The sequence below is a fragment of the Nyctereutes procyonoides genome, unplaced genomic scaffold (genome assembly GCF_905146905.1).
Source record: "Nyctereutes procyonoides isolate TBG_1078 unplaced genomic scaffold, NYPRO_anot_genome, whole genome shotgun sequence".
Taxonomy (NCBI): Eukaryota; Metazoa; Chordata; class Mammalia; order Carnivora; family Canidae; genus Nyctereutes; species Nyctereutes procyonoides.
In genome coordinates, this window is record NW_026575126.1 from 57,861,372 (window position 1) to 57,874,473 (window position 13,102).

Here is a 13,102-nt window from a genome sequence, read left to right on the forward strand (position 1 = left end):
CCCTGAGACCATGACCTGAGCTGAAGGCAGATGCTTACCCGACTGAGCCACCCAGGCGCCCAGGTACCAACCCTTTTAATTGTCACAAAACATGCTCTGCTACTGGTCTTGCTTGTGATCTCCACTGTATACAGTGAGGAATTTGAGGTTTTCTGAAGTCCCTTAGAGTGTGGGTGGCAGCACCAGGCTCCTAGGCACAGGCAGCAGCTGTATCCACCGCCAGCAGCTTGGGGAACACTACCTTTTGGGCAGAGCACCAGGCTCAGGAGGCATGGCCACAAATGGTCAATCAAGGAATGCCCTAGGCAAGCAGGTGACGCTGGGACCTCCACCAACGGGCCTGGTGAGCATCTTGAGAAGCAGGTGGCACAAAGCAAGGGGTGGTCCAAGAAAAGGCAAGATGGGAGTGAAAAACCTGGCACTTGAGTCATCACCTTCGTACAGAGCAGTGTCTTTGCCACTCGGAGGCCAGGGTTGCGGTGGCCACACAGTCAGAGGCTGTAGGGCTTAGATGTGCCTCGGGGGTACACGGCAGGAGCAAGCGGGGCTCTGATCAGCAGCAGGATGCCGGTGAGAGGGAGGGGGGCTGGCAGTGTCCCAGAGGCGGGGATGAGCTGACACACAGCTGGGAGCGCAGGGGGAGGCTGAGAGACTTGGAAAGCAGCCTTCCCGAGAGGACCCCTGGCCTGGCACCGTCTGTTAAATCGTGAGCACGAGACACCAGCGCAGACACGCTGACTCCTCCGTAATCATCATTTAATTGTGGCACCTGCCCTTTGAAACGCTGAGCCCGAGGAAAGAAAACACAATAAAACAGCTAGTAGAGGTTGGCATGTGAGGATCTGCAGTGGGGCAGGGCACTCTTTGAACGTGTATGAATAAAATATCAGACAGGTATACGCTCTGCGTGGAAACCCCAGTCGGGGCGGGTGCCGTGTGCTCCAGAATCTCAACGATTCAAAGTCACAGAGCGTCTTGTCTTCAAACCTCTGGGGCGAGATGGTCCAATAACAAAAGAGAAAGAGTTGGAGGGACAGCTGTGGGTAAAGGGCGCTGGTGAAAGCTGAGGTTATAGGTGGACAATGGTTTAGATTTTAGAACCATGCTACCAACCTGCGGGCTCGAGAATTGTTACAAAGGACTTCCATGTCGCTGCAGATGCCACACATGGAGCAGAAACTTAAATCAATAAAAATCTCATATAAACACACACAGTCACACACACACACACTCACATACACATTCACACCCGGGGCAACCTGAATTCATTTTAAAGGATTATCGAATTCGTGGTTACTTTCTGTCCATATGTGTTTTCTAGATTAAACCATATGAACAAGTTCCCTCCTGTCATATGGTGGTCTGTTGATGCTAAAGATGAGTGATGGCTCTGGAAAAGTCAGAGACAACAGGGAGAAATAGAAGCGATGCCTACAGTTGGTGTAAAGTGAGGCTTTCCAAGTGCTTTGCGCACCTCAGCGTGGCCAAGGAGAAAAAAAGTTCTAGTAATCCACTGAAATATGTGCCCCACCGAAGCTCTTTGGTGCTCTGAGTGGATTGTAGCAACACCTATCAGAGAGGTGTGACTCACCGTCCCCGTTTATGTAGGGGTGCATATATGAGGCAGCCTACTGTGGTCCGACAGATTCAGAATTTGGGCAGGGCCGTTGTCCTACATTCACTCAACAAACAGATTTGTTCTCATCTACGCTGTGCTACATGACACTGGCAGTAAGAAGGGAGAGGTACCGGTGCTCTGGACAAGGATGCCTGATACCTTTTCTTGTGAATGAGTAAGAGATGTTATCCCCAGTCCACGAAGATGGAACTGGGGATCAAAGGCACGCGGTGAGTTTGCTCTAAGCCGAGTGTGGTTTGGAGAGGGAACCCTCAACTGAAACACTTGGCCACACACCTTGGTCAGGATGAGCGTGCACTTCACAAGGCTTCTGAAGGAGGTGATGGTGGAAACCGGAGTCCTGTGACTCCCAAACTGAAACTCATGCACTTCAATGAATTCTCAGAGACAAGGATGGACTTCTTAAACTAGTCTTATATTTCAAAAAAAAAAAAAAAAAAAAAAGCAAACTTCCCCGGGACAAGATCTTGCTCTTGGTTTTATCTCTTGATTCTAGCACAGTGCCTGGCACACTGTATTGGCAAATGAATGAACACATGAATGGCTAGTTTTCTTTTGGGCTACTGCTTATTTCAGCATAGTGATCTTGGCTTTCTCCAGTGAAGAAACGCTGATTGTATCTAGCTCTGATATGTAAAGTAATACATTTATAATTACGTGGATAAGTTGGCTCCAAAACTTAGATCCAGTAAAGGGAAACATCTGTAGGATAAGAGATCAGTATGGAAATCCATTAAGGCACACGAGGGAAGACATTCAGCCCTCTGTGACCGACGCATTTCTCCACCCTCCAGGGGCAGTTGGGCCACCCCTAGAATACCTAGTCGTCTTCTGAGCTCCAGAGAAAGTGCTGCAAGCCCTGAATCTGCCAAGCCAGTTTCTCCTTGGGGCCTGATCCAAGAACATTCATGTAGGGATCTTAATATTCCATGTGACCGGTTCCTGACTACTCAGGGAGTGAAAAACCCCATTGGGTTGATTAAAAAAAAAAAAAAAAAAAACAGAAAACTGTGAAGTCCTCATTGTATTCATTTGGAAGAGCAAGAACAACCTCTGAAAAGCTGTGAGTCAGCCTACTGTAGAACTGGAAATGGCCTGAAAGGGGAGGGGGGTCTTCCTTTTTTCTGTTTTTGTCTTGTATTCTGTCTCTGGCCACAAAAGGACTTAGTATATATGTGGTGTCATTAACTTCTGATCTTTTGAGATAGATGCCACCCCATGTGGCTCGCGACATTTAGCAGTCCTCAGAAGGAAGTAAGGAGCATCACTTTCCCGAATGATTCTTCTCTCAGACTCGAATATGTTCTCATATTTCCTCACTTCCGCTTTCTGCTTCCTGGCCTCCACAGATATCCTAAACCCTCACCTTATTCATTTGTGATGACATCTTCAAAAATGTATCCCCTAGGACCCTGGGGTGCTCTGCAAAAGGTGTCAGAGGTGGCTGTGAATAATGATCAGTAGAGGACTTCTGTTCAAACTCGTCTTGTGGGCTTCAAGTCAAGTTTAATTTGTATTAGAATAAAAACCTTTCTTGAAACTCAAGGGCCAAGGGATGTATGATGGTGGTGGTTGGGGTAGGGGGTGAGGGTCATGATGAATTACCTGCCTTTTCTTCCAGATGAGTCTCCCAGGGAAAAAAACCAAACACAGGATAATTTCTCTATAGGTCACTGTAATCCATAAATTATTAACATATCATCCAGCTCCATCTGCTCTGAGTCTCATAACTCCACTCCCAAGACCCTCAAGCTTAGCGAATGGCCCCACTCTTCCGACCTTGGGAATACCCAAAACATTAGGAGGAAGTTCCTAAATACTGCTCTTTCTAATCCTACCCACGTCCCACCAAATCTCAAGACCTTATCAACTGTGATGCCACATCTCTCTCTGGACCCTCATTTCTCCACCGGAGGTCAATATCCTATCCGCTCCTTAGGTTCTAGCTCCACTCTGGACCTCCCTCTTGAAGAGTGGTGTCATCCTGAGGAATGGTGAGGACCACAGGCTCTGGTGGGTTTCAAGTCCCACATAGGGGACTGCCATATAGGGGCTGTATGATCTAGTCAAGGCCTGTAGCTTCTCTGAGCCCCAATTGGTCCATGGAGAACATGGGGAATAAGGAGTATCTATGCGGTTCATCTACTTCAATAAAGCTGATGCTTCTACCCCCTTCCTGATGTGTCTCTGACAAAGACCATCCTAAACCTAATAATCCTAAAATAGCTGTACCTGCCTGGCACAAACTTTAAAACAACAAAAATGCTGAAGACCTGGGTTCACTCTTTTCTCCCCCACCATGGCCATGTGTCATTTAAAACTGCATTGCTCAGCGGTTGAGCATCTGCCTTCGCCTCAGGTCCTGATCCAGGGGTCCTAGGGTCAAGTTCCACAGGGAGCCTGCTTCTCCCTCTGCCCATGTCTCTGCCTCTGTGTGTCTCTCATGAATAAATAAAATCTTTTTTTTTTAATAAATAAAACCGCAATGCTTTCCTCACTTTTTTTTCCAGTTACTTAAATTCTTTGTGTATCTTCAAAGCCCACTTCCTTCTTCCCTCTTTCCTCCTCCTTTGTCCCCCCTTCCTTTCTTCTTGCCTTTCTTTCTCCCCTCCCTTCTGATCTCCTTCATTCTTGCTACTTCTTTTCCTCCTCCCTCCCTCCCTCTCTCCTGCCCACACCTTCCCTTCTCCTCCGCCTTCTTCCTGGGGGCATGCAGGATGCAGCGGAGACAGGTCGGGGATCATCTGCCCACGACAGGTATGTCCCCTCTGAACCACAGATCACACACATGAGCCATTCAGACCTTTCCTTCAAAGGGACTTAGAGTCCGTCCACAGAGGGCAGGTCCCAGGCATGCTGGATCATCAAGATATACCCAACACCTGGTGCATAACCAGCACCGATAAATACTTGATGGGATTAATGAGAGGATTAATATTAACACAGCCCTTTCATTGTGCAGGTCCAGAGAGAAAAAAATCCCTGCCCTCAATTCATTCAGCAAGTTAGTTGTTAAGTCTGAGCTGTAACTCAAGATCCCTGCTGTCTCCGCTGCAATTAGGCTGATAGTCATAGGGCCCCAGGGCACGCTGCTTTTCTTGGGTCTTTATATCAGACTGGGAGTTTTCAAATGGTTTGACTCTCGGCCTCCAGAGGTTCCAGGATTCCTGAGTTTGGTCTTCAAAACCCCAATGAATTTCCAAAAGAATGGAGCAGGGCAAGTCCTGCCTCTGTCCTTGGACAGGGTTCATGGTCGCTCCGGCTTTCCACTGGCACATCTTTAGAACAGAGCAGTGAATCCTCCGGTATTTGTGAGCTTCTCCAGCCAGGAGAACGTGGGGAACTGCCTTGTTCCAGGGCTTGGCAAGCAGCAGGTGCTCGATTGACTTTCTAAGTGAGTTCTCCCCTCAATGCGGAGGAAGTGGCCCTACCTCATGCCCTTGCTCTAACCACCATTCTCTTGGGTTACAGTTCATCGGGAGGGCTCAGAAAATATTGCTAATTTATGCACCATTTGTTCCACTGGAAAAATGCATTTGGGAAAATGTGAGCTGCCCACATACCTCCAATTCAGGCAAGCCAAAGGCAAGCTCCACCACTGACCCTTCCAGAGAGAATGGGCACTTTATATCTAACACGGGTGATTGCTTTCTCCCTCGGCGTTCATGATGGTATCCATTTGCTTCAATTGAGGAGGCCCCGGAGAGAGATATCACAAATTGAACGATGTAGCTTGATCTGGCAAGAATTTCTGGGGATTCTGGCCTGGGTTTCTGTAACTCCCTGTGGTAAGTCAGTGACAGCCCACCTTTACAACATAACATAATGAGTCTCATTTTAACATTCAGCTTTGCCACCCACTAGCGGAGTGACCTTGGGCCAGTCCTGTGACCTTGCCGAGCCTCTGTAGTTCTATTCAGCCTTGTCAGGTAGCAACAAAAAGAGCTTGGGCGCCAGCTATGATGACAGACAGACCTGGGATGGGATTTCAAGGCCACTTTTGTGACTTTGGGCAAATGAATCAATTTCACCGGGCCTCAGTTTCCTGACCTCTAGCATGGGGATAGCAGTTGTATCTTCTTAAGAAGATGTTGTATCTGGAAGAAGTGGAAGAGGAGTTCTTAAAGAGAGTTCTTTAAACACAAATAGCCAATACATCAAGAACCTTCTCTATATAAGGGATGCTTTTTGATATTAACTTACTCCGTCATAAAGTCCCACTGAGATGGATCTGTTTAGTCCGTTGCCCATTTTCCAGATAATGAGACTGAGATACAGATTACCTAAGTTAAGTAATTTGCCTAGGGTCATACAGCTAATAACTGAATCCAAACTCAGGAAGTCTGAAGTCTGTGTGCTTATTAATCAACAAGGCTGGAGAGTCCAGTGTCTCAAAAGTGCTTAGAGAAGCGGGTCCGGCATCAGAATTGGGACTCAGACCACAAAGCGCAGCCCGGAGCGAGCACTCAGTGAACGGTGCATGGTGACTTTGTTGGCAGTGCCTCCCATGAGGACCCCGGGTGCTGACCTGCGCTCACACGGGGCTTGTGCTCCACAGAGCACCCCCACCCCAGCGAGAGTTTGGGGAGCGGTGAGCACATTGGATGGTGGCTCATAAACATTTGGGGCTGAGAGCAGATGTGTGATCTTGCAGAATGCTTCTCGCTTCAGGACTGTGTGTTGACGTTGGTGTCACGGCTGCTCTGAGCACCCTAGATACTGTTAACGAGCTGTTCCAAGCCCAGATGCGGTGTTTTCTCACCATATGGTCCGCACTGAAGTGCATGGTCTTTCAGACAGGGACGGCACAGAACTCACACGCGCCAAACCTCCGAGCGTGGAAAACCTACTTAGAGGGGCCGTGCCCTCCAAGTGCCCCAGTTCTCCTCACGTGCAGGGATCACGCTTTCGTCTGTATGCCATCCATGGATTCCTCCAACAACCACAGACAGTTAGGGGGCCGCTACCATGTGCGGCAGGCACTGTGTTAGATTCTGGGGATACTCAGTGGTTGCCTTCAGCTCAGGGCATGATCCCGGGGTCCTGGGATCGAGTCCCACAGCAGGCGCCTGCAGGGAGCCTGCATCTCCCTCTGCCTGTGTCTCTGCCTCTCTCTGTGTGTCTCATGAATAAATAAATAGAATCTTAAAAAAAGATTCTAGGGATACGAAGGTGAATAAAACATGGTCCTCAGCTTCCAGGGACTGAGATCAGCCATGAAGGGCTTGGGAACAAAACACTTTGACAGTATTCTAAGCTCTCTGGTACAGCTAGTTAGCAAGGACTCCGGAATGAAAAGGAATACATGAATGAATGAATGAATGAATGAATGAATGAATGAATGAATGAATGAAACTAGTTAGAAGCAGTTTTGGAAGGGGCTTCATAGAGGCTGAGCAGTTACTGCGTGTCTTCTTCGTGGCACAAAGCCCTGGGTAGCTCATACCACACACTTGTATCTTGGCTCATTGAGATGGTCTTACCGGGTATGCCCAAATGCTGGACCTCTCCCTAAATTACACGTTTCAATTCATCTGTCACAAAATCAAAGCCATGTAGGCTCCTCTGCTCCCCTCTGTCTTCTTCAGCACCTCTTCTCTCATTCCCTTTGGCACTGAGCACAGAGCCGGGCACACAGTGGCTTGGAGGTTGGGTACCATTTCATCCCAGAGGCTTCACAAACACTCAAGATTGTTGCCCACCTTAGCAATTAGCCCAAAGTGAAGAAGACTAATTTGAAAGGAGCCTACTGGAAAGACAAAGACCGAGGTCTGAGAAATGAATGGCAGAGAACAAACGAGAAGAAAAATCTAGCAGATGCTCTGGGGTGAGGGGGTGGGGGTGGGGTGGGGGAGACCAAGAAATAAACATGCAACAGTATATCCAAGGGATGAAAAATCTGCATAGAGCCATGTAAAAATATCTGTCTTCAGGTAATCATTTGCATCGATATTTAATATTTTCATAATGCGACGTGAGTTTCATACTATGAGAAGTTCTCTCTCCTCATAGTAGGTAGGACGTCAGCATGTTCCTTAAACTCAGGCTGAACTAAGTCTCTCCTCTCATCTGTCACTAGCCTCCAGGTCAGGAAGTGTGGTTGGTGATATTGCTCAAATGAGAGTATCCTTTACCCCTAGACCCATTCCTTCATTCTGTTTTTCAGCTTTGCCATGTGGTGAAATAGTATTTTTTCCTGGCTTTTCTCTAAGAATTGCCATGCTAATGGCCTTGTAGACCTGGTGTAAGATTTAAAGATTCTGGAACTCACTGGGTACTATTCTAAGTGATTTACCTGCATTATCATATTTGATCTTCATTATAACCCCAGAAGGGGGGGGAGACTCTGATTAGCCCTATTTTTTGAGATGAGAAACTAGGGGTTCAGTGTGGGTTTAAGTATGCTTCCTAGATGGCTTCAGAACTTCAGAGTAAATTCAAGTTTTACCAACTTCACAGCGACGGGGGTAGTCAGTCCCACATACCTGACTCCCAAAGGCTTTGCATTCCCGAGCCCTGCCCTCCGCACAAGACAGTTAAATCTGGTGAGAGCCAAACAGGCACATAAAGATGTTCAAAATACTTTGGAGAATATGCAGTCCAAGATGAGCATGAGTATGGCTGGGTATTGCTTTGATCTGAAAACTTCTTGCGGTCCAGCCATTTAAGCTCTAACAACATCTGACTCTTTGTGAAGCTCTCTACTGGGCAAATTCCTCTTGCCTAATAAAAGTGCTTGCCAAGAAAGCTCAAAACCCAGTAGCAATTAATTATTGACGGAGCATGTGAATTAGAGATAAAAGAAAAGTCGTTCTTTCTCCACACACGCGATAGTAAATAAATTTAATTATGGTAGGGGAAGCTAAGGGATCTTTGTCTGTATTAAGTTTTATTAGCTGAGACATTTAAAAGCATGTCATCACAACAAAGAGGTCTTGTGTAATCCTAAATGTACCACTTCGATGCAGGGCTCAGAAGTGAATAGATTTAATGGAGCACATGGTGGCAGATGGCCTGCTATACCAACAGGTATAACAGGTTTATCGTCAATTAACTTTGGTCTACATATGCCTATAGCAAATTGACTGTATAATAGGATCCTGAGCCTCTTTTATCATGGATAGGCCTGCCACATTGGGATTGGGGAACAAATAGCCTCAGAACTCCTTTAGTGTCTTGAAACTCCCAAATGTGACGAGGCCACTCTGAAGGAGAACACGGATGGAGGGGTGGGTTTGCAGGTGCATCCTAGTGAAGGAAACCGAGAGATGTGATGTGGGATCTACCACTGGCTCACTGGGCAACCTTGGGAGCTAAGTAAAGAAGAGCTCCATTTATAGAACCAGACCGCAGGCTAGGTGCATTCACACCGTGTATGGCATTTTATTCTGAACTTGAACTTGAGGTGAGCTTTAAGATTTTACAAAGTAGGATAACAAGAGGATGTGACTGAACGTGTTAAAGTCAAGAAGCCCATTTGGTTCCCTGTCTTTGGGCTTCATTTCCTCATTTGTCCAGGGATACCTTTGGAGTAAGTCAAGGCTCAGTAAATATTTTCCTAAAGGGCCAGAGAGTGAATATGCTTGGGTTTGTGTGTCATACAGTCCCAGTTGCAGCTACTCAGATCTGCTGTTGTAGTGCAAAAGCAGCCATGGACAGTACATCAAGGAAGGAGGATGGCTGTGTTCCAGTGAAAGTTTATTTATGGGCACTGAAATTTGAATTTCATGTAATTTTCATGCATCACAAAATGTTATTATTATTATTATGTTGGGTTTTTTCCCAACCGTTTAGAGATTAAAAATCAGTCTTAGCAGCAAGCCATACAAAACAGGAGAGCCAGGGAGTAGTTGGCCAACCCGCGGTCTAGATAATCTTTGAGTTCTTGGTGCCCTCAAACATTTTCCAAAAGCTGCTATGACAATGGTGATATCCTTGATTTATTAAGCTCTTGCACATGCCAGATTCTGTGCTAAATGCTTTGCAAGTGTTATCTCCCTTAATCCGTATAACTACAGTGCGAAGTTAAGTGCTGTCATTACCTCTGTTTCAGAGATTACACAAAAACCAATACATAGAGAAATTAAGGATATATCTTAGTTGAACATAACTGGCAAGCGATAGAGCAGCAATTTAAACCCACGTTGTATGAGGTTCCCAAGAATGAATGCAGAAGCCTTATGCTGCCTTTCCTGATAATGCTATAATCACAACCACAGTGGGACATAAGAGTTACCAAGAATTCCTAGGATTCATCAGTGAATTTTATTTTGTAGTTCTGCACGAGACTCTTAGGTCACACATTTTGTGCGAACAGTTGTAATAGTTCTGGATAGGAATGACCACTCTCTTTCCTTTCCCTCCCTCTTCTAGAAATGTGATGCCTAAGACTCTGGACGGGCAGGTAACCATGGAGAAGACACCAAGTTACTTTGTGACAAACGAGGCTCCCCAGCGCATCCACGCCATGGCCAAGGACATCAAATTGATCGTGGTGGTGAGGAACCCCGTGACCAGGGCCATCTCTGACTACACCCAGACGCTGTCAAAGAAACCCGAGATCCCCACCTTTGAGGTGCTGGCTTTCAAAAACCGGACCCTAGGGCTGATCGACGCCTCCTGGAGTGCCATTCGAATAGGGATCTATGCTCTGCACCTGGAAAACTGGCTCCAGTATTTCCCCCTCTCCCAAATCCTCTTTGTCAGTGGTGAGCGACTCATAGTGGACCCTGCTGGGGAAATGGCCAAAGTACAGGATTTTCTAGGCCTCAAGCGTGTTGTGACTGAAAAACATTTCTATTTCAACAAAACCAAGGGGTTCCCTTGTTTAAAGAAGCCAGAAGACAGCAGTGCCCCAAGATGCTTAGGCAAGAGCAAAGGTCGGACTCATCCTCGCATCGACCCAGATGTGATACACAGACTGCAGAAATTCTACAAACCCTTCAACATGATGTTTTACCAAATGACTGGTCAAGACTTCCAGTGGGAACGGGAAGAGGGTGACAAATGAAGTTAGAGAAGACGAGGGAAGGCTAGTGAATAGCTAAAGAGGCTCCTTACCTGAGTCCTGAATCCCCTCAGCGGGGTCTTGCCTCACTGGAGTGCCAAGTAGATCCCCCCCCTTTGTCCAGTCAGGACCACTTCTAACACTGTAGGCTTGAACAAAGGGATGGATCCCATGGCATCCTTGTGGAGCCACTGGGTTTGTCTGGGCAGCAGCATCTGGTTGACCAGATGGCCACCAGGAGCCACTGCTAATTCTTGTCTTCTGCTAATTAATAGAGTCTAAAGACAGGATAAAGAGCTGTCAAGGTCAGAGACAGTGCCAGGAATGTTTCTTTAAGTGATAAACAAAAAAAAAAAAAGGAAGGTCTACTTTGGCTACTTCAGATACCTGAGTCCTAGCCCTGTATCTGGCACAGCCCTCTGCTGTACAAATATTTGCTTTGGCATCTCTCCAGAATGCTACTTGTGGCTGAGTGCTCCAGGACTCCTAGGGAGCCAGGTCCTTTCTCTAAAGTGTCTCTAGCCTTCTCCTTCCAGGTCTCACTCCACGACCCTTTGACTTCCTCCCTCCTTACCTTATGAAGGCAGAGGCATGCACGTTCCTCACCAGAAAAAACAACAACAACAAACAAACAAAAAACTGACACCCTTGGAAAAGGAATTCTTTCCAAGAGCCCTCTAAGGAGGGTCCCGGGCTGTGGTGAAGCTTAGCATAGGCCCTCATAATAGAATCAGGCCTACATGGCTGTTCTTGGAGCTGTGTGAGTGATTGCCTTTGAGTTCCAAGCCCTGGTTGGTAAAGATAAATGTTATTTCTGGGGGTGAAAAAAGAAGGCCAGATCTTTGGGTGGGAGGTCTCCATACGTGAAGACCCTTCCCGCCATGGTTCCAAGGAATGCTTTCGGGGTGGGCTCTGTCCCTGAGTTTCCTCAGAGGGACAAGGACCAGATAGTTGGCATGTCTTCCGTTCTAAGTAATCCTGAGCAACACAGCGAATGGGATCAGTCAACATTCTTCTGTTTGCCCCATCGATTCCCCCTCCTGGTCATCTGATGTTTCATTTACTCTACTCAGACATGGCACACTGGGGCAGTGACAGAGTGCCAACTCCATCTATGGCAGGTCGTCAGATCCAATCTATGGATGCGGGAAAGGGCAAGGGCTGTCTGCAGACACCCTCTTCAAGGGCTGCTGAACGAAGTGTCTCTTCCCATTACTTTGATTTGATTAAAAGGCCGCATTTGACGTCAAGTACTTGGTCTCCCAAACCAGGAACTGTTCTAATAAATTTGGAAATGTGTATGAGTGGTGGGGGGGAGCTAAGTCTGTTCACCTGTTATTAAACTCATTTCTTCCCGCTAAATGAAAACTGTGTTGTTATAAAGCTTAATGCAACCTGATTGATGGGCTTTGATGGTGTGTTTATATTGGTCATCTCCAACCCCACCCCTACCCTGGAATTCTGGGAGGACCCCTTCTCTGGGGTGGCCAGAAAATCCCAGATTAGAGAATCTTCCTGGGAATTGCGTCTGCAGGGCCAGATAATTCTTGAAATAGCACAAAGGAAGGGACTCTGTAAGGAGTGCAGCTTTCTTTATCTTAACTAATCCTGGCAAGAAATGGACTGATACACTAGACTCAGAAACAACCTTACAAATAATTTTTTTTTGCCAGATAAGAAAGCAATTTTTGAACTGAAGGCAACCCATACACCTTCACCACCAAAGTAAAAAAAGATACAGATAAATACACGCATATACAAACCCATCTCTTTGAAGGAAGAAATGCATGCTGGTTCAGAACGGCGTTTTGTGGCCTGGCCCGTGTGGGCCTTGTATAAGCAGAGCCAAGAGTGGGTCTCGCTACCCATTGCGGGTGGCTGTGGGGTTTTTCAGGCTACAGCTTCCTGAACATCAGTGCAGACTTCTTGTGGACTCCAGCGCTCTAGGGTGGAGTGCAGGCACCTGTCCTTTCAAAAATATTCTTAGGGGAGCTGGGATTGAGAACAGCTAGTGGGATAAGCATTCTCTCTCTCTCTCTCTCTCTCTCTCTCTCTCTCTCTTTCTTTTTTTGAGTTCAGTGGCAACTAGGCAAGGAGTGATCTCACAACATAGTCAAAGGAGCATCTGGATATAAGAAGGTTTTAAGGAATATTTTTTTCTACCAGCTAAGACCAGCTAAGAAGGCCCATTACACCTTCTTACCTCACTTACCCTCATATCTTCTAACCTGGGTGGACATCCATTGATTCAGCTCCTCAATTACAATTACTTCCCACTTTCCATCTCCCTGGTTATCTCTGTGTCCCCATAAAGTTAGAACATCCATACCTTAAGTGCCATTTAAAAAGAAACCTAGCAATTATGTGTCCTCGAGTAAATATGACAAGCAAATCCATTTTTAATAGGGTGAGCCTATGGTTAATAGGCCATTCTCATCTGGAAAAGAGAAGTGGGG

The 13,102-nt window shown here is 46.6% G+C and overlaps 1 protein-coding gene across 1 annotated transcript in view; it reads left to right on the top strand.

Moving 5' to 3' along the window:
- Window positions 1–11,994, top strand: part of HS3ST4 (heparan sulfate-glucosamine 3-sulfotransferase 4) — a 400,999-nt gene extending 389,005 nt beyond the window's left edge. The window contains exon 2 of the mRNA XM_055340823.1: window positions 10,013–11,994. Within this exon, the coding sequence (XP_055196798.1) occupies window positions 10,013–10,649 (637 nt within the window). The 3' untranslated portion in view covers window positions 10,650–11,994. The remainder of the gene's footprint in view (window positions 1–10,012) is intronic.
- Window positions 11,995–13,102: the final 1,108 nt, after the last annotated feature.